Source organism: Mobula hypostoma, chromosome 5 (genome assembly GCF_963921235.1).
Source record: "Mobula hypostoma chromosome 5, sMobHyp1.1, whole genome shotgun sequence".
In the NCBI taxonomy this organism is placed as follows: domain Eukaryota; kingdom Metazoa; phylum Chordata; class Chondrichthyes; order Myliobatiformes; family Myliobatidae; genus Mobula; species Mobula hypostoma.
In genome coordinates, this window is record NC_086101.1 from 191,100,396 (window position 1) to 191,127,038 (window position 26,643).

General features: G+C 47.6%; 1 protein-coding gene across 1 annotated transcript in view; it reads left to right on the plus strand.

The window, feature by feature from the left end:
• The first annotated feature begins 295 nt into the window (after positions 1-295).
• LOC134347244 (dual specificity testis-specific protein kinase 2-like) overlaps positions 296-26,643 on the plus strand; it is a 135,229-nt gene continuing 108,881 nt past the window's right edge. The window contains exon 1 of the mRNA XM_063049591.1: positions 296-1,977. Within this exon, the coding sequence (XP_062905661.1) occupies positions 1,759-1,977 (219 nt within the window). The 5' untranslated portion in view covers positions 296-1,758. The remainder of the gene's footprint in view (positions 1,978-26,643) is intronic.

Here is a 26,643-nt window from a genome sequence, read left to right on the forward strand (position 1 = left end):
CCCCGGTAGTTCTCTCGGTGATTCGGTCTCTCGGCGGACAGTGCTGCAGCCGACCGACCGGGAACCCGGCACAGGAAAGGAGCGGATCCCCGATGGGGGAGAGAGCCTGCGCCCCTCACTGACTTAGCTTTGTCCTGACGGGGGGGAGAGGTAACAAGCTGCTGGGCTCAGCAGCGACCCGCAGGCGGCGCCCGGTGCCTGCGGGCGGCGGCGGCGGCGGGGCGGGCGGAGACGGGAGCGCCGCCCCGCTGCAGCCTCTCCGCCCTCGCCGCTCCACATAAGGAACGGGAGCCCTTCGGCGTGCGCAGGGCGGCAGCTCCGTGATCCCGAGAGCGGGTGGCGCTGCAGGCGGAGCCCGGGAGGAGAGGGTGGGGACGACAGCGGGAGGCCTGACCCGTCCGGAGCTGGAGCAAAGCGGGCTGCGGAGATACTGGCGGCAGAGCCCGGGCGGATAAACCGGGATCGGACCGGGAGCCGGGGAGCAGTTAAACCGGGATCAGGCCAGGAATAAGACCGGGATCAGATCGGGAGCCGCTAGACCTGGATCAGACCAGGACTGGATAGACTGGGATCAGGGGAAACTGGGATCAGAACAGGAGTAAATAAACTGGAATTAGACCAGGAACAGAGGAGACAGACCGAGATCGGATCAGGAACATACACCGGGAATGGATCAAGAGCCAGTAGGGGAAACTGGGATCAGACCAGGAGCAGATAGACTGGGATTACATAGGGAATAAGGAGGAGACAGTCAGGAATGGGGAGCAGTTAAACAGGGATCAGACCAGGAATCATGATGGGATAGATTGAGATCAGACCATGAGCCGGCAGAGGACACTCGGTTCGGGCTAGGAATAGGGAACAGTTAATTTGGGATCAAACCAGGAGCAGTTAAACTCGGATCAGACCAGGAGTTAGGAGCAGGTGGACCAGGATCAAATCGGAAGGCAGCTGAGAAAACCAGGAGTCAGGAGCAGGCAGGGCGGGATCAGACCAGGAGCAGTTTAATCAGGAGTAGGCTGAGTGGTATTGGGACCCGAGCGGGGGACTGGGTTGGACCCGGAGTCTGTTTTGATCGCTCTGTTTCTCTACCACGTTGAAGGGCGGGGTCCTTCCCTAACAGTGCCAGTCCCGGGCGCCAGCATTGCTTTGCGTTGCCCAGACTGTGCCCAGAGGATGCGAGTCCATGGACAGTGAACTCTCTTGGCCTTCTCCCTGGTGAGAGGTGTTTATTGATCCAAGTTCAGGACATCTACTGCTCTTCAGTTTGAGGGCTTGAAGATTGACTGGACTTTCGCTTGATACAATCTTACCAATTCACCATTATTGGATTATGTATTGATCACGACCAGGTTATTGATGAATGGACCATCGTTTTACTGATTTATCAATATTGGATTATTGATGAACCATTGCTGGGCCACAGATTGATCAGAATTGGATTATCAATTAACCAGTGGTGGATTGTTGATTGACTGATGGATTATTATCTGTTATTGGGTAACTAAATGATTTGTAAACCAATCCAGGCCAGTCCTGGATAATTATCTGCTGCCTGTCTTCTGTCGCCTGTGAATGGCCCTGCTGATACGGAGGATGCCCAGAGTGGATCTAATCTCTGGCTTGATGGTGTGAAGACTCTTCTCTAAGCTTACGGGAACGCCCCTTTTCCCTCCCACCACCCTGTCGACAGCCAGAGGAAGATGTAAATCGTGGTTGGATTGAGTTTGGGTGGGAGGGGGTTCACCTTTGCGGAAAATGTCGCGGGAGCCAGCCCTCCGATTGGACTTGTCCAGTGACGTCCTGGTACCTGACTGTGGACCTCACTCGGCTCCCGCGTCGGGCTCGATGTCCGGGTGCAATTGCCTCCGCCCCTCGTCGTACAGGGCCCTCCGTAGTGCTGTCTCCACCCTGGCCAGGATTGACGACTTCTACTGCGAGAAGATCGGATCTGGATTCTTCTCTGAGGTGTTCAAGGTAGGTGGCTTTGAATGGTCCCCTGTGCTGGTGGTTGGCATCGCTCTTGAGTAGCGGGCAAGTTCTGTGACTGGAGGTATTTGCCAGTCTTGTAACGTGGCAGAGGGTTGCAGTGCTGCCCACTGTTTCACATGTAGTTGATTCCTGGGTTGGCCACAGGCTGAGACAACCTGTTAGACATGGGAAGAGCAGGACGGAAATGCACGTTGGCTGGTCTGCGGTGTTGGCGTGATTAAACCCTCACCTGGCAGAGTCAGGTTAAAGGGTGTACCTGGAGGACTGTGGACAGCTTTGGTCACCCTCTTACAGGTCAAAGTAAATTTATCACCAAAGTATGGCGCATTAATAAATAGTTCAGGGGTGGCATGGTAGCGTGACACTATTGAAGTGCCAGTGACCCGGGTTCGATTCCCGCTGCAGTCTGTAAGGAGTTTGTATCTTCTCCCTGTGAACTCATGGGTTTTCTCTGGGTGATCCTGTTTCCTTCCACGTTTGAAGGACTTGCGTTTTAGTAGGTTAATTGGTCACGTGACTCATTGGGATGGAAGGGCCTGTTACCCTGCTGTATCTCTAATTATAAAAATGTAAAATAAATAGACACTTACATGTCACAGTATACGACCGTCAGATTGATATTTTTGTGGGCATTCACAGTAGAACAAACAAATACAACAGAATCAATGAAAAACTGCACACAAAGGTTGAAGAAAGAACCAATGTGCAATAAAAAAAAGTGCAAATACGAAAGAAAAGTAAATAAATAATATTGAGGATATCAGTTGCATTGACTTGAAAGTGAGTCCATAGGTTGTGGAATAATTCCGGTGTTGGCTGGTTCAGGAGCCTGATGGTTGTCGGGTAAAGATGCTGTCAAACTGGAAAGAGTGCTGGAAAGATTTACAGCAGTGTCGCCAGGACTGGGCTATAGGGAGAAGTTACCCAGGCTGGGTCTTTATTCCTTGGAACGTAGGAGAATGAGGGATGACTCATGTTTAAAATTGTGAGTGATAGAGAAGGTTAATGGGAACAGGGTAGGGGAGACAAAAACCAGCGTACATAGATATAGGGTGAGAGGGGAAAGTTTTAAAAGGGCCCTGGGAGGTGGGTTCCTTCCATGCAAAGGGTGGTGAGTGTGTGGAACGAGCTGCCAGAGCATTTGGTTGAGACAGGTACAATAATATCATTTAAAAACAGGTACATGGAGAGACCAGGCTTAGGGGGATATGGGTTAAATGCCGGAAATTGGGACTAGCTGGGTGGGCACCATGGTTGGGCTGAAGGGCCTGTGTTTCACTACTAATTGTTGTTAAATATTTCCCAAATGTCAGAAACCTCATTAAAATCACTGATAGGTTTTACAGCTGACTGTCCGACCCATACCCTGCTGTCAGCTGTCAAACACGTCAAAGATGTCCCAGGTGCTGTCATCCTTATACCCTGATTTGTCAGCTGTCAAACATGTCAAAGATGTCTCTGGTGCTGTCCTCCCCATCGCCTGTTTTGCCAGCTGTTAAACATATCAAGTATGTCTCAGGTATTTCCTGCCCATCCCCTGCTCTGCCAGCTGTCAAAGATTTCCGGTGCTGTCCTCGCCATCCCCCACTGTACCATCTGTCAAAGGTGTCAAGGATATCTGAGGTGCTGTTCTTCCCATTTCCTGCTTTGTCAGCTGTCAAACATGTCAAGGATGTCTCAGGTATTTCCTGCCCATCCCCTGCTCTGCCCGCTATCAAAGATGTCCGGTGCTGTTCTCCCCATTTCCCGCTTTGCCAGCTGTCAAAAGGTGCTGTTCTCCAACCCCAATGTGTCAGCTGTCAAAGGTGTCTCAGTTGCTTCTTCAGAGGATTCCCCTTAGCACTGGGATCTGGCTGCCCGAGCATGGAATCTGGACAGTGAATGAGACAGATCCCCCCATGTTCAGACAGCTGTGGGTGGGTGGTCACCAAGGTCAGGCCCACAGACGGTGCTGGGAAGTTTTGGTGGCAATTCACTTCAACAGAGTGCATACCTGGTACCTTTAATAGAGAAAATAAAGCATCAAATGAGAAACAGAGGAATGGTGTAGGGGTTAGAGCAACACTATTGCAGTTGAGGCTGTTCCAGAGTTTGGAGTTCAATTCCAGCGTCAGCTAGAATTCTCCCCATGTACGTTCCCTCCGGGTGCTCCAGATTCCGTGCACAAACTAAAGACATACACTACATACCAATTAGTAGGTTACTTGGTCTTTGTAAATGTCCCAGGATCAGGCTAAGGTTATATCAGGGATTGCTGGGTGGCGTGGCTCAGCAGGCCAGAAGGGCCTGTTCTGCATTGTATGTCTAATAAATAAAAAGCGACCTACATAAATACATACATTCTGTCACCCAAACACATAAGGGAGTATATGTATAAGATCATGGTCAGTTTGGTCATTGTGACCTTGACTTTGTATTCTTGTCTACCTCCTGGTGGCCTTTCAACATCCTCTCTATCAAGAATTCTTCTGTCTCTGCCAGAAAAATGACTCACAGTCTTTGCATCCACTATCCTTTTGAGGAAGAAAATTCCAAAACACTCATAAACTCTCCAAGTGAAAATGTTTTCCTTCTCTCTCTCTCTCTCTCTCTCTCTCTCTCTCTCTCCCCCTCTTTCTCTCCCTCCCTCCCCCTCTCCCCCTCTCCCTCTCTCCCTCTCCCTCTCATTTGGAGGATTTTTTTTAAATTTTTAAACTTTTCGAAGTGTAATCACAGTTATCAGAGAGGAAATGAGGCAAACACAGCCTCCAACGAACTGCAAGCAGATATAGCTGAGATAACCCGTTCTTGTGTGTCAGTTGAGATAAAAGTGTCAACCAGGACACTGGAGATAAGTTGTCCATTTTTCTTTGAGGGAAAGCCGGCGGTTGGGAGATCTTATCACTTGCTTCCATCGGAGAGTGGGGCTGTAGCAATGGTTCAGTGGAACCGCCCAGCCCTGCGCTGGGTTTGTCAATGTAGAGTTTCTGGGTTCAGACTCCGGAATGGGATTCGAACTCACTACCTCTTCAAACATGGAGCAGAGGCACAACCCCTAACGCCTCTCCTTCCCTGAACTTCAAACACAACGAGGTCTGAGCCATGATCTCGACGGTGAGCACAGCCCGGCGCCATCTTGAAGAGACTCACTCCCTCTGGCTCTGAGTTAATAAATCCGATTCTCACTCAAACTCAGATTCAGATAGGGATTCTGATTTGGATGCAGATTCATTTATTTATCATGTGCACTTTGAAACATACTGTACAGTGAAATGCATCATTTGTGTTAACGACCAACTCAACCTAGGAAGTGCTGGGGGCAGCCCGCAGTGTCACCACACATTCCGACTCTAACATAACATAAGCACAATGTTCTGCAGAACAACAACAGACAAACAATATCCTTTTCTCCCTCACACCCACCCACCCTAACACACAGGCAGGCCTGCAACTCCAAGTTAGGCCTCCTGTCCCCATTAGATTAGTAGGCCCACCCACCCTAACACACAGACAGGCCTACAACTCCAAGTTAGGCCTCCTGTCCCCATTAGATTAGTAGGCTCACAGATATCGGGCCTCTGACTGCCGCAGTGGACTCACAGACTCAGGGCTCTGGCCACCAGGCCTTGAATTCCAGGCTTCTGATCGACCTTTGGGCATCGATTTTCGGTACCGACCCCAGGAGTCGCCAGTGATAGGATCCCAAACTCCAGGCCGCACAGTGTCACAGCCAGAGCATGACCCATGCTCAACACTTTGGGAGCACTTTCTTCCCCTCCCCATCAGACCTGCTCACTATTTTTGCTGTCTTTTTACACTACTGATTTATTTTTTGTTTATATTTCTTATTATAGTTTGTTTTATGTATTTCACTGCACTGATGCTGAAACGCAGCACAGTTCATGATGTACGTCAGTGGATTCTGGTTCTGAAAATTCCACGCTGAGACGTCAGGATCGAACCCGGCACCTGGAGTCACTGAATAGTTAAAGGAGCAGAGGCCTTCATCTCCAAGGAGTTGAAATTCAAATAAAAAAGAAGGAAGTGACCTTGAGTGGCCAGAGGGTTGATTGGATCTCAGCCAGAGCACTGCAGATCTGTTCTGCAGCGACGTTAACGATGGCCCAGCTAGACGCTGAGGTGGGAATCTGAATGGAATCCCTCCAGAGGAGCACTGCTGCAAGACAGCGACGTCCTCCTTGGGGGCCATGCCCTCTTCTGGCTGCTGCCATTGGGAGGGAGGTACAGGAGTCTCAGGACCCACACCACCAGGTTCAGGAACAGTTATTACCCCTCAACCATCAGGCAGGAGGTACAGGAGCTTCACGACCCACACCACCAGGTTCAGGAACTGTTATTACCCCTCGGCCATCAGGCAGGAGGTACAGGAGCCTCAGGACCCACACCGCCAGGTTTAGGAACAGTTATTACCCCTCGGCCATCAGGTTCCTGAAACCATGTGGGCAGCTTCACCCAGCTCAGCTGATCCACAGCCCAGAGGCTCACTCTGAAGGATTCCAGAACTCCTGTTCTCAATGCTACTTCTTCACTTTTCTATTTGCCCAGTTTGTCTTATTTTGCACATTGGTTGTTTGTCCCCCTCTGTGTGTAGTTTTTCACTGATTCTATTGTACTACTTTGTTGTACTGTGAAAGAAAACAAACTTCAGTGTTGTATATGATGACATATACATATTCTGATAATGAATTTGCTTTGAACTTTGAACAAAGGTGAAGACAGATGAAATCCAGTAAGAACAAATGGTGCGCATGGCCTGCAAAAGACAAAAGCTGGTTCACCCACACTGAAGTCTGCAGTGTAAACAGGCGATGGAATTTATCTAATGGTTGAAGGTTTTAAAATTCGAAGGACAGATTATTATCTGACTGGTGATGGATTGGGCTGGGGGAGGTGCACCGAGACCTGGTTTCCTTGTGAAGCGGTCACACAGGTGCAGCAGACAGTCAGGAAGGCCACTGGAATGATAACACTCATGGCAAAGGAAGCTGAGCACTGGCGCCAACACGCCGTGCCTACGACTCACTAACCCAAACCGGTACTCCTTCGGCCTGTGGGAGGAAACTGAAAACTCACGCGGTCACGGGGAGAACGTACAAACTCCTTAGAGGCAGCAACAGGAATTGAACCCCGGTCTTTCAGTCGGTGCTGTGAAGTGTTAGGCTAACCACTACACTACAGTTCAGCCAGAATTCCCCCTGAAATCATTGCTCCCTGCCACCGCCCCCCCCACCCCGGATGAGTTAGGCCGAAGGTCCTGTTGCCATGGTCTAGGGCTCTGATCCCCTCACTGCTGTGTAGGCCATTCTCCACATCTCCTTTATATGATCTTAGATATACTTGCCACATGTACATCGAAACATTGGAACAGGCAGGGGGTGCATCCGTTGCGTCAATGCCCAACCCAGTCCGAGGGCGGCCCGCAAGTGTCGCCACGCTTCTGGTGCCAACATAGCGTGCCCACAACCTACTCACCCTAACCTGTATGTCTCTGAAATGTGGGAGGAAACCAGAGCACCTGGAGAAAACCCTTGCAGTAACAAAGAGAACTTACAAACTCCTTACAGACCGCAGTAGGAATTGAAACCCAATTTTCTAATTACTGGCACTGTAAAGCATTACACTGACCTCTGCAGTAGGGTTGGAGGGTACAGGAGGGTAGCCTCCAACCTAATGGCATAAAAATCAATTTCTCCTTCCGGTGAACAAATTCCCCCTCGCCCTTTTCTCTGTTCCCCACTCTGACCTTTCACTTCCTCTCTCCCTGATCCCCTCCTTCTTCCCTTTCTGCTGTGGCCCACTCTCCTCTTATTATCAGAAACTCGCTTCTCCAGCCCTTCACCTTTCCCACCCACCTGCCTGCCTTCACTATTACCCTCTGGCTGGCCTTTGTACCCTCCCCTCACCTTTTCATTCCTGCACCTCCCCTCTCGGTCCTGATGAAGGGTCTCGGCCTGAAATGTCGACTGTTTACTCTTTTCCGCAGATGCTGCTGAGTTCCTCCAGGGTTTTGTGAGTGTTGCTTTGGATTTCTGGCGTCTGTAGATTTCCTCTTGTCTGTGATTTTCTCAGCAGATTTCCTCTTGTCTGAGGAAGGATGCTAGATACAGCACAAACAGGTCCCTCAGCACAACTTGCCCATGTAACCATCGAATCCAGCCCCACTGCTACCTTTGGCCTATGGGCCTATCTCCATGCCTTTAAGCTTTGTGATTGTTCCCTGCCTCCAGTTCCCTCTCACAATTTCTTTCATGTACGAACCACCCTCTGGGCGGAACCGTTTCCGCACAGGTCCCTTTTAGCAAGGCTCCCCTGACCCATTTTAACCAACTTTGTACAGGAGCACCACTGAGAGGGTGCTGACGGCCTGCATCACCGTCTGGTATGGGGAATAGCAAGGCATCTGATCGCGAGACCCTGCAAAGGACAGCTGGGGTTCCTCTTCTGCCCATTAGAGATATTTATCAGGAGCGCTGTGTGTGCGGGGCCCTTAGCATTGTCAATGATCCCTCCCATCCATCCAGCAATCTCTTTGACCCTCCCTACCATCAGGCAGGAGATACTGCAGCATTAGAACAAGGACTGTTAGGTCAGGAAACAGCTTCTTTCCCCCAGGCTGTGAGACTACTGAACGCCCTGCCTCCACCCGGGTTTCATCACGTACGAAGCGCCAATAATGTTATACTGTTTACTTTCTAACAGGTCCCAAAAGCACCTTATTGTTTTATTAATTTACTAGTGGTAGTATTACTCCACGTGTTATGTGTGAATTATATGCACTGTGTTGTACACCTTGGTTCAGAGGAATGTTGCCCGTTTGGTGGTTGAACTGGAACTTCTAAATCTGGCAATCCTGGGATTTTCCGTTGGAACAGAGAAGGCTGAGAGGAGAGCTAATTGAAGATCTGAGGGCCTGTCAGCAGGGCAGGATCAGCAGAGCGGGTCATTTTGTTTGGAACTTGCTGCCTGAAAGGGGCTGAAGGAGGCAGCAACCTCAGCACATGTAAACTGTTATCAAAAGTGGAACTTATTGTCACCGTAGGCACAGGTGCAGCGAGAAGCCTATAGCAGCATCGCGGGCAGATTCAGAATTAGGATCAGGTTTTTTTTCTCTGCCTTATGGGAACACAAAATGTCTTGTTTTACAGCAGCAGTACAGTGCAAAGACAGAAAATTAACTATAAGTTACAAAATAAATAAAGGGTACAAAAATAGGAATATAAGGTATTAGTATGGGTTCATAATCTGATGTTGGAGGGGAGGAAGCAGTTCCTGAACTATTGAGTCTGGGTCTTCAAGCTCCTATACCCCCTCCCTGATGCTGGTAATGAGAAGAAGGCATGTCCCAGCGGGTTAATGATGGATGCACCTCGAGGCACCACCTTTTGAAGGTGTCCTCGATGGTGAGGAGGCTTGTGCCCATAATGGAGCTGGCTGAGACTTCAGCCCTTCGCAATGGTCCCTCCATACCAGCCGGTGATGCCACCAGTCAGAATGCTCCCCACCCTTCATCTGTCAAAGTTTGCAAGAGTCTCTGGTGGCATACCACATCTCCTGAAACTCCTATTCAACCAAATCCACTGGAGTACCTCCTTCGAGATTGTATCAGTGTGTTGGGTCCAGGATGCCCAGGAACTTAGAGCTGCTCACCTTGTCCACCTCCCCATCACCTGCAGAGATTTCACCAACAACGGTGGTTTCATCAATGAACTTATAGACTAGCGGTTTCCAAACTTTTCATGCCATGGACCCCTACCATTAACTGAGGGGTCCGTGGATCCCAGGTTGGGAAACCCCCCATTATAGTGTGTGTTTGAGTTATGCTTAGTCACACATTCATGAGTGTGGAGAGAGCAACCCAGTGATTCAGAGTTCAAAGTAAATTTATTATCAAATTACATGTATAGATAGATAGATAGATAGATATACTTTATTAATCCCGAGGGAAATTTGGTTTCGTTGCAGCCGCACCAACCAAGAATAGAGCGTAAATATAGCAATGCAAAAAACCCCAACAATCAAACAACAAAATGCAAAACTATGCAGATGGAAAATAAGTCCAGGTCCAGTCTATTGGCTCAGGGTGTCTGACCCTCCACGGGAGGAGCTGCACGTTCGATGGCCACAGGCAGGAACGACCTCCCGTGCCACCAAGTGTTGTATCATGGTGGAACATGGCCGAAGTCCAATGTATGTCACCTTATACAACCCTGCAATTCATCTTCTTGCAGGCATACTCAATAAATCTACAGAATAATAACCATAACAGGATCATTGAAAGACCACGCCAACTTGGGCATTCAACCACTGTGCAAAAGGCAACAAACTCTGCGAATACAACAATAAAGAAATAATCATAAATAAATAAGCATTAAAATATTAAGAACATCAGATGAAGAGTCTTTGAAGATGAGTCCATGTGTTGTGGGAACAATTCGGTGATGGGACAAGTGAAGTTATCCCCTCTGGTTCAAGAGCCTGATGGTTGAAGGGTGATAACTGAAAAAAGGATCAGCCATGATTGAATGGCGGAGCAGACTCGATGGGCTGAATGGCCTGATTCTGCTCCGATGTCTTGTGGTCTTATAACTGTTCCTGATTGCTGGCTGGTGTCCTGAGGCTGAGGCTCCTGCACCTGCTTTCACGTAGATGCGCTCAATGGTGTTATGTGTAAAGAGTTATGCATTGTACAGTCCAGAAGTGCTCCACGCTGACCATCGTCCGCTGATCTCTCTTACCCACATTAAAGATGGAGACATTCTGAAATACGAGCACCGCACACAAAATGCTAGAGGAACTCAGCAGGCCCGGCAGCATCTCTTGAAAAGAGTGAACAGTCAACATTTCAGACTGAAATGCTGACTACTCTTTTCCACAGATGCTGCCTGGCCTGCTGATTTCCTCCAGCATTTTGTGTGTGTTGCTTGCATTTCCAGCATCTGTAGATTCTCTCTTGTTTGACAATAGGAAATATGCCTTGTTTATTTACAGACCGTGGAACACGACAGCACAGTACAGACCCTTCGGCCCACAATGTTGTGCTGACCCTCTAACCTACTCCAATCCAACCCTTCCTTCAGACATAACCCTCAATGTTTCTGTCATCATATGCCTATCTAAGAGTCTTGTGAATATCCCTAATGTATCTGCCTCTACCATCTCCAATCACCTTAAAATTATGTCCCTGATATGAGCCATTTTCACTCTGGGAAAAAGTTTCTGGCTGCCCACTTGGTCTATGCCTCTTATCATCTTGTACACCTCTATCGTCACCTCTCATCTGCCTTTGCTCCAAAGGGAAAAGCTGTAGCTCACTCAACCTTATTCAGCTGCTTGTCTAGATGCCTGTATCCTGTATCTGCCTCATCATTCCTCTTTACAGCTGATTTCAGGCTCTCCACGTGAAAAACATTCCCTTCCGATACCCTCTCAAACTCCTCCCTCTCACCTTTCAGTTAGATGACAGATACTGGTGGCAGGGCAAAACACAGTGTCGGTACGGGAGCGCCCACATTCTTAATTTAACGGCTGATCTCTCTCATCCTCCTGAGAGAACACTTCTCGTCCCCGAGGCCTAGTTCAGGCTGCTTCCCAGCGTCACAACATGTGCGTGGCAGTACTTCTCTCTCTCCTCTCATTGTGTGTGTGAAAGAGGGAGACTCCTATCACCACCTCCCCAAACCCCCATTCCCCCCCCATCTCCACTCTGTCTCGTTCTCCCTCTCGCTCTGTCACCTCTCCATTTTCTATCTCTCTCTCTGTCTCCCCCCAACCATAAAAGATCTGTGTACTGGCGGAGCCAGAGCTTGGGGAATCGATTGTGGGAGGCCAGATCCGTCAACCTCGAACCAAAACTCACTTGGGGAATTGATTGTGGGAGGGAAGGCCCCACAACTTGGAGCCGGACTGACTTGAGTGAGTTCTCACCTCCACTCAATCTCCAGACACATCAGCTGTCTGACATCACAACACTGTCAAGCTGATAATGTGCCTTCTCACCCTCAATTCAAAGCCCTCATGCACCTCTCACCTGACACTGAGTATTGTCATACCTACAGCAGTGGCTGCCAGTGCTTATTGTCTCTACTCTTTATTTCACATCACACTTCCATCTGCCCATCAACACCGCTTTTCCAATCGGCTCAGAATCAGACAGGTTTACTGTCACTGACATAGTAATGAAAGGGTTAATGTGTGAGGCGTGTTTGATGGCTCTAGGCCTGTACTCACTAGAATTTAGAAGAATGATGGGGGGATCTCATTGAAACCTATCGAATATTGAAAGGCCTAAATGGAGTGGACATGGAGAGGACGTTTCCTGTAGAGGGGGAGTCCAGGATCAGAGGGCACAGCATCAGAATAGAGGGTTGGCCATTTGGGAACAGAGATGAGGAGGAATTTCTTTAGCCAGAGAGTAGTGAATCTGTGGAATCCATTGCCACAGACTGCTGTGAAGGCCAAGTCATTGAGTATATTTAAAGCGGAGGTTGATAGGTTCTTGATTGGTCAATACATAAAGGTTAAGGGGAGAAGGCAGGAGAATGGGGTTGAGAGGGATAATAAATTAGGTTAGGTGGAATGGCAGCCCAAACTTGATGGGCCAAATGGCCTAATTCTGCTCATGTGACTTATGGTTTTAGGGACATACAGTATGCCATGTAATTTGTTGTCTTGCAGCAGCAGTTCAGTGCAATGCATGAAGTAAAAATACTATAAATTACAATAAGAAATGTATACAAACATAAATTAAATAAGTAGTTCAAAAAGAGAGCAAAAATAGTGAGATAGTATTCATGGATTCTTTGCCCATTGATGGCAGAGGGGAAGAAGCTGTTCCTAAAACTTTGAGTGTATGTCACCTCGCCCCTGATGGCAGCAATGAGAAGAGGTGGTGTCCTGGGTGATGGGGGTCCTTAATGATTTTGAGGCATCTCCTTTTGAAAGATGGCCTTGATGCTGGGGAGGCTAGTTTCCACGATGTAACTGGCTGAGTTTGCAGCCCTCTGCAACCTTTTCCAATCCTGCGCAGTGGCCCTTCCATACCAGGTGGTGATTCGTAGAAACATAGAAAACCTACAGCACAATACAGGCCCTTCGGCCCACAAAGCTGTGCTGAACATGTCCTTACCTTAGAAATTACCCAAGGTTACCCATAGCCCTCTATTTTTCTAAGCTCTATGTACCTACCCAGGAGTCTCTGAAAAGACCCCATTGTATCTGCCTTCACCACTGTCACCGGCAGCCCATTCCACGCACTCACCACTCTGCGTAAAAAAAAACTTACCCCCGACATCTCCTCTGTACCTGCTTCCAAGCACCTCAAAACTGTGCCCTCTTGTGCTAGCCATTTCAGCCCTGGGAAAAAGCCTCACACGATCAATGAATCATCTGTAGAAACTTGCTAAAGTCTTTTGTGGGCACCTGAAGTGTTTACAAACCGTTTCACAGTATCACAGAGATGTATGGCATCGTCTCAATCGGTCTCTTCAGTGCCTGGGCAAAGAGATCCCTCCTGAATCCTGGTGAGGTAGTACTGCAGCACTACAAAACCCTAGTTAGACCACACTTGGGTCTCTGGTCACCTCGCAGGAAGGATGTGGAAGCTTCAGAGAGGGTGCAGAAGAGATTTACCAGGATACTACCTGGATTAGGGAGCATGTCTTATGAGGATGGGTTGAGTGAGCTAGGGCTGTACTCTTTGGAGTGAAGAAGGATGAGAGATGACTTGATAGAAGTGTGCAGGTGATAAGTGGCATTGATAGAGTAGACAGTTAGAGACTTTATCCCATTATAGGAGGGTCCATAATTTTAAGGTGATTGGAGGAAAGTATAGGAGGAATGTCAGAGGTAGTTTTTTTTACACAGAGCGTGGTGGGTGTGTGGAATGCCCTGCTCTGGGTGGCAGTAGAGGCAGATATGTTAGGGACCTTTAAGAGACTCCTACTCAGGCACATGGATGAGAGAAAACTGGAGGGCTATGTAGGAGGGAAGAGTTGGATTGATCTCAGAGCAGGTTAAAAGTTAGGCACAACATTGTGGGTTGAGGGGCCTGTACTGTGCTGTAGTGTTCTATGTTGCAGTTTGATGTTACAACCTGGCAAAGCGCAGCTAAGGCTACATTTGAAATGGTTCTGGTCACCCTGCTGTCAGAAAGATGCCATTACGATGGGGCGCCACAATAGCGTACCGGTTAGCGCGACGCTATTACAGCTCGGGGTGTTGGAGTTCAGAGTTCAGAGTTCAATCCCAGAGCCGTCTGTGAGGAGTCTCTGTGTACGTCCTCCTGGTGGAACACGTGGGTTTCCCCCCAGGTGTCCCGGTTTCCTCTCACAGTCCATTACGGACAGGGGAGGTGAATTGGCCATTGTAAATTGTCCCGTGGTTAGGTTAGGGTTAAATCGGGTTGTCAGGGTTTGCTGGGGCAGTGTGGCTGGAAGGGCCGGGAGGGCCCATTCCACACAGTATCACTAAATATGTCACTAAGAGCTGAAGAGAGATTGCAGAGGAGAATTAGGAGGACACTGAAGGGCTGAGTTATGGGGAGAGGTTGAACAGGTTGGAACTATTTCTTCAGCGTAGGAGAATGAGGGGTGATCTCGCAGAGATGTATGAAGTTATGAGGGGCAGGGTTAGGGTGAACATGCATCTTTTTTCCCCCAGAGTTGGGGAAGCAAGAACTAGAGGGCACAGGTTTCAGGTGAAACGGGAGAGAGCTTTTTCACCTGGTGTAGCCAGAGGAAGTGGTTAAGGCAGCTACAATAACAGCAACTTGGAGGGTGCACAGACGGGAAAGGCCTAGAGCAGGGGTCCCCAACCGTTTCTATACCATAGACCCTTATCATTAACCGAGGATCTGTGGACCTCAGTCTGAGAGCCGCTAGTCTGGAGGAATACGGCTGAATGTGAGCAAATGGGACAAGCGTAGAAGAGAATCTTGGTCAGTTGGGCCGAATGGTCTGTTTCTCTGAGTCCTGATAACTCTTGGACTATTTAGTCATAGTCATAGTCATACTTTATTGATCCTGAGGGAAATTGGTTTTCGTTACAGTTGCACCATAAATAATTAAATAGTATTAAAACCATAAATAATTAAATAGTAATATGTAAATTATGCCAGTAAATTATGAAATAAGTCCAGGACCAGCCTATTGGCTCAGGGTGTCTGACCCTCCAAGGGAAGAGTTGTAAAGTTTGATGGCCACAGGCAGGAATGACTTCCTATGACGCTCTGTGTTGCATCTCGGTGGAATGAGTCTCTGGCTGAATGTACTCCTGTGCCCACCCAGTTCATTATGTAGTGGATGGGAGACATTGTCCAAGATGGCATGCAACTTAGACAGCATCCTCTTTTCAGACCGTCAGAGAGTCCAGTTCCATCCCCACAACATCACTGGCCTTACGAATAAGTTTGTTGATTCTGTTGGTGTCTGCTACCCTCAGCCTGCTGCCCCAGCACACAACAGCAAACATGATCGCACTGGCCACCACAGACTCGTAGAACATCCAGCAGATGTTAAAGGACCTCAGTCTCCTCAGGAAATAGAGATGGCTCTGACCCTTCTATTTGTTAGTGATTGTCTTATTTACGGCCTGGTAGGGAAACACCAATGCCCTTAAACGGAAAAGCCTACCAAATGTGGCGGATACGGCCCAGTCCATCACAGGTAAATCCCAACCCACCATTAGGCACATCTGCACAAAGTGCTGTCGCAGGAAAGCAGCATCCACCGTCAGGAATCCCCACCATCCACAGCCATCTGTACGAGGTTTGTACGTCCTTCGCATGAGCTCATGGGTTTCAGGACACGCTGTCTTCTCACTGCTGCCATCAGAGAAAAGGTGCAGGAGCCTCAGGACCCACACCACCAGGTTCAGGAACAGTTATTACCCCTCAACCATCAGGCAGGAGGTACAGGAGCCTCAGGACCCACACCACCAGGTTCAGGAACTGTTATTACCCCTCAACCATCAGGCAGGAGGTACAGAAGCCTCAGGACCCACACCACCAGGGTCAGGAACTGTTATTACCCCTCAACCATCAGTCAGGAGGTACAGGAGCCTCAGGACCCACACCACCAGGTTCAGGAACAGTTATTACCCCTCAACCATCAAGCTGGCGAAACAGAGGGGATAACTTCACCCAACTTCACTCACCCTATCACTGAACTGTTCCCACAACCTATGGATTCATTTTCAAGGACTCTGCAACTCATGTTCTTCATATTTATTATTTATTTATTATTATTATTTTGTTTTTTTTCTCTTTTTTGTGTTTGCAGAGTTTGTTGTCTTTTGCACACTGGTTATTTGTCCATCTTGTGTGCGGCCTTTCGTTGATTCTGTTGCATTTCTTTGTATTTATTGTGAACGCCTGCAAGGAAATGAATCTCAGGGTTGTACACGCACTTAGATAATAAGTTAACTTTGAGCTTTGAAGAGCTTAAGCCTCTGGATTGCGCCGTCATGAAGTGTCCGGGTCACACCAAGAGAAGTGGCGACTGCAAGTTAACATGAGGGGATATTAACCCGGGTTATATCCAGGATTGTCAGACAGTTGGTGTGTAACGGGCTTTCTGGAGGGAATGCCAACGTTCATCGCAGAAGCCTTAAGACTCACACCACCAGGTTCAGGAACAGTTATTGCCTTACAACCATCAGGCTCCTGAACCAACATGGATAAATACAATTGCCTCAACACTGAACTGATTCCACAACTTACAGAGTCACTGTCAAAGACTGTTCTCCAATTTATTTATTCATATTTTATTTGGACAATCTGTCGTCTTTTGCAGACTGGTTGTTTGTCAGTCTTTGTTTATGTCGAGCTTTTCATTGACTCTGTTGCATTTCTTTATTTGCCCGTGAATGCCTGCAAGAAAATGACTCTCAAGGTAGTTTGTTTATTTATACAGTGCGGATCAGGCCCTTCTGGTGCAACGAGCCACACCGCCAAGCAAACCACCGATTTTACCCTAGCCTAATCACAGGACAATTAACCTACTAAATCTTTGGGTTTTGGGAGGAAACCAGAGCACCCAGAGGAAACCCACATGCTTACGGGAAGGGACGTACAAACCTGCTTACACAGGACACTGAAATTGGATTCTGAACTCCGACGCCCCAAGCTGTCATAGCGTTGCGCTAACCGCTACGCGACGGTGATGCCCGATAATTTGATAATAAACTACCTTGACTTTGCCTTTACCAGTGGGATAGAAGTTGCCCTGGAGTCTGGTTCTCACGCTTTTGTATCTCCTGCCTGTTGGAAGTGGGGGGAAAGCAGACTGACCGGGGTGGGGGAGGTCCTTGATCATGTTTCTAACTTTCCTGAGGAAGCAGGAGGTATATTGGAAGAACTTTGTTCTGGGTGACATTCAATTCTAAAGCACCATTGCTTAGCAAGCACAGATTCCAGGAAAAGAGATTACTTCAAATTCATAAAGTAATTAAAGGGACGTAAAGTGCCCCTGAGCCGGGTTCTGCTGGAGATTAACTGTAATCTGATTGAATCCTGGAACAAACTCCAAAGGTTTAGTAGCCTCCCGTGCTTCATTCTATTCTGTTGCAAATTTTTTCTTCTGGAAAGGAAAAAACATCCAACATTTCACCTAGAGGGAAATAAATTAATTAAGACCAACCAGTGAGGATTTGTGAAGTGCATGGCGTGTTTGATAGAATTTTCTGATGAGGAGAAGCAATCGAAAAATTTCACAGGGTCTGCTATCGAACAGGCCCTTGAGTCTTTACCAACCATCTGAAACTCATTTACACTAATTTCACTATTATTATTTCTACACTAAATCTGCACCAATTGGAATGAGAATCTGATCTATTATCGCTAACTTGCATTGTATAGTCCCCACTTTGGCCCTCTCCTTAGCTCTTCTCTTCTCCTCAACTGCCTGGAAACCCTCCTCCTTCCCTTTCACCCATAGTCCACGCTCCTCTCCTGTCAGATTCCTTCTTCTTCAGCCCTTTAACTTTTCCACCTACCACTTCCCAGCTTCTAGCTTACCCTCCCCCCACCACCCATCTGGCTTCAGCTTCTAGTCTGTCCTCCTTTTCCCCTCCCTCACCTTCTTATTCTGACGTAACAGGAAGAGTGAGGTAGTGTTCATGGGTTCAAAGACCATTCAGGAACATCTGATGGTGAAGGGGAAGTCTGTTGCTGGGTCTGAAGGACCTGAGGTCAGGACTTCCTTAGAGGGGTATAGATAGGGTAAATGCAAGCAGGCTTTTTCCACCGAGGTGGGGGCCTTCAACCAGAGGTCATCGGTTTAAGGTGAAAGGTGAAACATTTAAGGGGAACATGAGAGGAAACTTCTTCACTCAGAGGGTCATGTGAGTGTGGAACAGGCTGCCGGCACAAGTGGTACATGCAAGCTCGATTTCAACGTTTAAGAGTTGTTTGGATAGGTGCAGTATGTGGATGGTTGGGGTATGGAGGCTTGTGGTCCTGTTGCAGGTCGATGGGAGCAGGCAGTTTAAATGGTGTGGCACAGACTAGATGGGCCAAAGGGCCCGTTCCTGTGCTGTACTTCTCTACGACTCTCGGCTGTTCCTGAATCATTGAGTGTGAGTCTTCAGGCTCCTATATCTTCTCCATGATGGTAGTAACGAGAAGAAGGTCTGCCCTGGATGGCGGGGTGTTTGAAAGATAAAGATTGGCCTTATCTGTCACTTGTACATTGAAACATGTAGTGAAGTGTGTTGTTTGTGTGAAGTTAAATCAGTAAGTGTTGTGCTTGGGACCATGTTTCTGGCACTGACATAGCATGCCCACAACTCAGTAACCCTCACGGTATGTCCTTGACTTTTGAGACGCCAACTTTTGAAGATGACCTTGATGGTGGGGAGGGTTGTAGCCCTGATAAGGCCACTCCACTGAATGCATATTCTCTTCAGCTGTTCCCCCCCCCCACACCTACACAACAAATAACAATTTATAACACCCAATTAACCTACCAACCCGCATGTCTGCGGAAGGGAAGCAGAGAGCCCTGGGGGAGATCCACACGGTCACAGGGAGCACACACAAAATGCCGGTGGAATGCAGCAGGCCAGGCAGCATCTCTAGGAAGAGGTACAGTCGATGTTTTGGGCCGAGACCCTTCGTCAGGACTAATTGAAGGAGGAGCTAGTAAGAGATTTGAAAGTGGGAGGGGGAGGGGGAGATCCCAAATCATAGGAGAAGACAGGAGAGAGGGATGGAGCCAAGAGCTGGACAGGTGATTGGCAAAAGGGATACGAGAGGATCATGGGACAGGAGGTCCGGGGAGAAAGAAAAGGGGGAGGAGAGCCCAGAGGAAGATGGAGAGCAGGCAAGGAATGATTGTGAGAGGGACAGAGAGAGGGTGAAAAGAAAGGGCAGGGGGAGCAATAAAAAATAAATAAATAAGGGATGGGGTAAGAAGGGGAGGAGGGGCATTAACGGAAGTTAGAGAAATCAATGTTCATGCCATCAGGTTGGAGGCTACCCAGATGGAATATAAGGTGTTATTCCTCCAACCTGAGTGTGGCTTCATCTTTACAGTAGAGGAGGCCGTGGGTAGACATGTCAGAATGGAAATGGGACGTGGAATTAAAATGTGCGGCCACTGGGAGATCCTGCTTTCTCTGGCAGACAGAGTGTAGATGTTCAGTGAAATGGTTTCCCAAATTGCATCGGGTCTCACCAATATATAGAAGGCCACACCGGGAGCACTGGACGCAGTATATCACCCCAGCCGACTCACAGGTGAAGTGTCACCTATTTTAATTCCACACATCTCTTACTATCTCTTCTTTCAGTTAGTCCTGACGAAGGGTCTCGACCCGAAATGTCGACTGTACCTCTTCCTAGAGATGCTGCCTGGCCTGCTGTGTTCACCAGCAACTTCGATGTGTTGCTTGAATTTCCAGCATCTGCAGATTTTCTCGTGTTTGCTGTCACAGGGAGAACGTGCAGGCTCCACAAACACAGCAGTGATTTTGAGAAAAGAGATTGCTTCAAATTCATAAAGCTGAGCCTGGGTTTTGGTGGAGATTAATGATTGAATCCTGGAATGGGCTTCAAGGGTCCAGACTCCAAGTGCCGGAGGTCAGTATCGAACTGAGGTCCTCCAGAGATGTGAGGCAGTGGCTCTACTCACTGTACCACAGTGCCCGTTGTCCCTGAGAGTGACCAGATTTAATGATTTCCCTGGCCTGAGTGATATTAATGCAGTAAATAAGCAGGCTGGGCACCAGAGGCTATATCTTGTTATATACGCTAGGGTGGACTTCCCAACCTGAGGTCTATGGACCCCTCGGTTAATGGTAGGGTCCATGGCATAAGGAAGGTTGGAAACCCCTGCTCTGGAGATATCTCAGGAGACTTTTCTCATTCAGTCATACAGTATGGAACCAGGCCTTTCGGCCTGTCTATTACGTGCCAACCAAGATTCCCATCTATGCTAGCCACACTTGCCCATATCCCTGTACTCCTTGTCTATCCAAGTGCCTCTTCATTATTAATAGTCATACTTGCCTCAGTGACTTCATCTGGCAACCCGTTCCAGATACTGACCGCCTTCTGGGTGAAGAAATTGCCCCTCAGGACCCTGTTAAATCTCTCCCCTCTCACTACAAGCTGCTGCTCTCCAGGACTGTGTGCATCACCCTGTCTCTGCTCCTCATGATTCTACACACCTTTACACTGGTAGTGAAGGCATATGGTATGCTCTCCTTCATTCGTAAAGGAATCGAGTTCAGGAGTCAGGAAGCTGCAGCTTTGTGGAACTCGAGGCTGCGTCTGGAGTATTGCTCACAGTCCTGCTCACCCCATTACAGGAAGGATGTCGAGGCTCTGGAGAGGGTGCAGAAGAGGTTCACCAGGATGCTGCCTGGATTAGAGGGCGTGTGCTATAACGAGAGGGTGGATAAACTCGGACTGGTTTCTCTGGAGCAGCAGAGGATGAGGCGAGTCTGACAGAGGTTTATATGATTATGAGAGGCATAGATACGGACAGAGTATCTTTTTCCCAGGGTTGAAAATGTCTAAGACCGGACATGAATTTAAGGTGAGAGGGGGTCATTTCAAAGGAGATGTGAGGGACAAGTTTTTTTATGCAGAAAGTGGTGGGCAGTGGAAAGTGCTGTTTGGAGTGGTGTTAGAAACAGAAGCAGATTCTGGAGTGGTGTTAGAAACAGAAGCAGATTAGGCACATGAATACACTGGGAAATGGAAGGAAATGGATGTTGTAAGGGGAGGGGGAAAGGTTCAAAGGGTAAGTTTTCTTCTCCACACAGGGTGGGAGTGCCTGGAATGTGGTGGGGAGTGGTGGAGGCAGGCACGGGAGAGATGTTTAAACGGATCAAAGATACCTCGGTACATGAATGTTCGGAGAACGGAATGAAATGGACCTTGTCTAGGCAAAGGGTTTATTTACCCTGGCATTTAAATTCAAGTTCAATTGTCATTCACCCATACACATGAATGAATTCAGCCAAACCAAAACAGTGTTCCTCCTGGGCAAAACACAGAACCAACAGCCACACAGCTCATATAGTTACCATGGCAGAAAGACACACAGTCACAAAAGATACGTAGCCCCAGTCCCTGAGTGTCACGACCAGTGGATTGGTGGATGGTGACCTTGACCAGCGGTCCCCAACCACCGGGCCGCGAGGAAACGATAAGATTTGACGATAGGAGTCAGCTGCACCTTTCCTCATTGCTTGTCATGCCCACTGTTGAGCCATTACGCATGTGAGGTCATTACCCGCGCGTTATCCGTGTCAGCGCGGGAAGGAGATCAACTCCCTGAGCTTGCAAATGACGACGGGCTGAAAAGTATGTTTGACATAACATCTCTGCCAGCATTCTGGATCAATGTCAAGGCTGAATATCCTGAGATAGCCACGAAAGCACAGAAAATGTTGCTTCCATTTCCAACATATCGCTGCAATGAATGGAACGAAAACTAAATTGCAGAATAGACTGGACATAAGGAACCCCATTCGAGTATCGCTGTCTCCCGTCACCCCTCGATAGGACCGTCTTGTTGCAGGGAAACAAGCCCAGGGCTCCCACTGATTCAGCGATATTGGTGTGTTGCAATGATTTTATATGTTCATACGGGGAAAATATGTGCTGTGTGTTTAATATCCAAATGTTACTTAAAATGTTATGATGCTATTGACTTACTTATATAACCATGTAACAATTAGAGCACGGAAACAGGCCATCTCAGCCCTTCTAGTCCATGCCAAACGCTACTCTCACCTCATCCCACCGACCTGCACTCAGCCCGTAACCCTCCATTCCTTTCCTGTCCATATACCCATCCAATTTTCCTTTAAATGATAATATCGAACCTGCCTCTACCACTTCTACTGGAAGTTCGTTCAACACTTACTTCAAGCTCCTCTGTCCTTCCCTGATAATTGACTTATCGTTATATTCATGTGAGGAAAATATGCGCTGTGTGTTTAATATTAAATTCGTTAGATAAACCCTTTTAGAAACAAGATTGAGTGTATTAGCCACTTATCACCTATATTCTGGTCGTGATTAACATAACTCCCCACCCAACAGAATCACCAAAAACGGTTTGTAGAAAACATCGGCACGGACATGCATAGGAAAAGCACGCATGCGCACTGGTGCCCGCGCAAGGCTTCATGGTCATTGTAGTCTCTCTGTGTAAACAACGTATTTGGCTCTACTCTTGTCCATTGGCAACCCTACCCCACCTCCCACCGGGTCGGCCGGTCCGCAAGAATATTGTCAATATGAAACCGGTCCGCAGTGCAAAAAAGGTTGGGAACCCCTGTCCTTGACAATTTAACTTTGTAGTTTAATTAGTTTGGAAGAACATGGGTGCCACGATAGCCTAGCAGCTGGCCCTGTGCTATTACAGCTCAGGATGCTGAAGGGCAGAGTTCAACTCTGTAAGGAGCTCTCCTCATGACTACTTGGGTTTTCTCTGGGTGTTCTGGTTTCCTCCCACATTCCAAAGACAAACTGGTTGGTAGGTTGATTAGTCATTGTAAATTGTCCCCATGATTAGGCGAGGGTTAAACCAGGGGTTGCTTGTCAGCGCAGTTCAAAGGGGCCGGAAGGACGCGTTCCACGGTGTATCTCAATAAATACATAAACGTCGTGGGCCAAAGGGCTTCGTCCTGAGCTGTACTGTTCTGTGTTCTCCTGCTCTCTCTGGTGCTAAAATACAGTTTACTCCAGGGAACAGGCTCGTCATTGGCCGTCTGTGATTAGACAGAACGAACCTGAACAGTGGGTGCCCAGGGCAGAGGCTCAAATACACTCAGGGCCACTGCATCTCTGTGATTCTCGGTCCTCCCGAAACATCGACTATCCATTGGCTTCCAAAGGTGCTGCCTGACCCGCTAAGTTCTTCTGCCGTTTTGTGCGCTGCTCCAGATTCCAGCAACTGCTCCTGATTTAAATCTCTTCAGCCTTTGGCTGCCTTGCGTTCCAGGTTCTGAACGTTCCTCTCTGAGCGCTCACTTCCTTTAGGGCATTCCTTTAAATGTCCTTAAAACATCTTGTCTACCCCGTGCCTATTGGCAAACATCTTGTCTACCCCGTGCCTATTGGCAAACATCATCATGTTGTGTTTGCCAATTCAGTCACTTCCTTCCATGGTCTACACTTCTCGCTGCCTCATAATCAGGAACCCCACCCACCCCAGATATCCTCTCTCCTCCCCTCTCCCATGGGGCAGAGGATACAAAAGTCTGGAAGCAGGTGCCACCAGGCTCAATGACAGCTTTTATCCCACTGTTGTCAGACGATTCAATGGATCACTTGTATGATAAGATGGACTCTTGTCTTCACAATCTACCTCATTATGATCTTACACTTTATTGTTTACCTACACTGCACTTTCTCTGTGGCTTTAGTACTTCATTAGAACATAGAACATTATTGCACAGTACAGGCTCTTCGGCCCACAATGTTGTGCTAGCCTTTTAACCCACACTGAGATCGATCTAACCCTTCCCTTCCACATAGCCCTCCATTTTTCTATCATCCATGTGCCTATCTATGTCTCATAAACGTCCCTAATATACCTGCCACTATTATCAGCCCTGGTAGTGCGTGCCGTGGACTTGTTACTCTCTGTATTAAAAAAAACTACTTCTGACATCCCCCTTATACTTTCCTCCAATCACCTTAAAATTAAGATTCTGTAGATGCTTTGGGCTTTTGAACGTGAAGAAGTTCTCCCACCTTATGTGAGAATTTGCACCTTCCAATAATGTCGCACACAACAGTAGTGTTCTAAAATTAGAAAGTTGCTCCTGAAAACACAGTTTTAATCATTAGGCAGAGCGCTGCACTGTGTTTAAAGGGGAGTGGCGTCGTAATTAACATTACTGGATGGTTAATTATTCAATATTCTGCCCAATACTCTCGTAATTTTGTGTGAAAGGGGAATGCACAGTTGGCTTGCACGTGAAGGAGAATGAGAGGTGATTTGATAGAGGTGTACAAGAGGTGTGGATCGAGTGGACAGCCAGAGACTTTTTCCCAGGACAGAAGTGGCTAATATGGAGTGGGCATAATTTTAAGGTGACTTAAATGATTATTTAAATTACTGTTTCCAGCATCTTTAGAATCTCTTGTATTTATAATTCTAAGGTGATTGGAGGAGAGTATAGGAGAAATATCAGAGATAGTTTTTGCTTTACACAGGGATTGGTGGGTGTGTAGTACGCCCTACTAGGGGTGGAGGTAGATGCAGATACATTAGGGACATTGAAGAGACTCTTAGATAGGCACATGGATGTTAGAAGAATGTTGGGCTGTATGGGAGGGAAGGGCTAGATTGATCTTAGAGTGGGTGAAAGGGTTGGCACAACATTGTGGGCTGAAGGGCCTGTACTGTGTTGTAATGTTCTATGAATATGATAAAAACAAACTGAACACCTTTCTAAAGCAGTTGGAGTGTCACAGTGGTGTAACAGATACTTTTGCTTACTACCTGTTAGGCCGCTGGCGTTTCGGGCAGCAATGAAGGTCCTCCATCTCTGGTAGGGTTCAGGGTTTCCTTCATCATGTCAGTATCTTCTTCTCGGTTTTCCTGTCAGTCATGCAGGTCCCGGGTGGAGAATCAGGAATACTGTCACACTGAAGAATCCTTCTACATCAGTTTCCATAACAGTTTTGTTTGATCAGTCGGAGTTGTTAGCCCTGAGCTGAACCCCCGAACCTGGAGGACCGGTGGACACTCTTAGTGTGTCCTCTACCCTTTGACCTGTTTGGCATGGGTGACCCTACCAAGAGCCAAAGCATAAAGCCCTGACTCCAGCCAACGTAGCTCTCCGGGTCACTGAGGCACACAAGCCTCCAAACCCAGCGAGGTTGTGGTCCTCTTGGAGGGTTGTAGCAGGTAGTGCAACGCTATTACAGCTTGGGGTGTCAAAGTTCAGAGTTCAATTCTGACATCGTCTGTAAGGAGTTTGTACATTCTCCCCATGAATGCGTGGGTTTCCTCCGGGTGCTCCCATAGTCCAAAGGCGTACAGGTTAGTAGATTAATTGGTCATTGTCAATGGTCCTGTGATTAGGCTAAGGTTTAGTAGTTGGGTTGCTGGGTGGTGCAGCTTGTTGGGCCTGAAGGGTCTGTTAAAAATGAATTATAAAGGCAGAGACGTCTGATTTTATATGTGCACATTTCATTGGAAGCGGCTGGGAAAATTTAAAAACCAGAAAGAAGGCAGAGAACAAAAGAGGAAGGAGGTCACTGCAAACCTTTACTAATATGACCCCAGGTGCAGCATTCTGCTCAGTTATGGTGCCTCACCTGTGGAAAGGTGTGTAGGCTTTGGAAAGGGGTGTGCAAGTTGATTGAATGGTTAGAACATAAAACATAGAATAGTACATCACAGTACAGGCCCTTCGGCCCACAATGTTGTGGCGACCCTTACACCCCGCCTCCCATATAACCCCCCCATCTTAAATTCCTCCATATACCTGTCTAGTAGTCTCTTAAATTTCACTAGTGTATCTGCCTCCACCACTGACTCAGACAGTGCATTCCACGCACCAACCACCCTCTGAGTAAAAAACCTTCCTCTAATATCCCCCTTTGAACTTCCCACCCCTTACCTTAAAGCCATGTCCTCCTGTATTGAGCAGTGGTGCCCTGGGGAAGAGGCGCTGGATATCCACTCTATCTATTCCCCTTATTATCTTGTACACCTCTATCATGTCTCCTCTCATCCTCCTTCTCTCCAAAGAGTAAAGCCCTAGCTCCCTTAATCTCTGATCATAACGCATACTCTCTAAACCAAGCAGCATCCTGGTAAATCTCCTCTGTACCCTTTCCAATGCTTCCACATCATTCCTATAGTGAGGCGACCAGAACTGGACACAGTACTCCAAGTGTGGCCTAACCAGAGTTTTATAGAGCTGCATTATTCCCTCGCGACTCTTAAACTCTATCCCTTGACTTATGAAAGCTAACATCTTTTAAAATCTTTTTTATGAACTATTATTGAAAATTAACAAAAAACATTAAAGCAATCAAGTCAACATGTCGATATGTACAATAAGAATTAAATTATCAAATAATTGATTAACAAAGCTAAACAATATATCAATAATAATAAGAAAAAAAACAAAATGTTAAAACTATTTTTTTTGGAAAAAAGAAAGAAGGAAAAA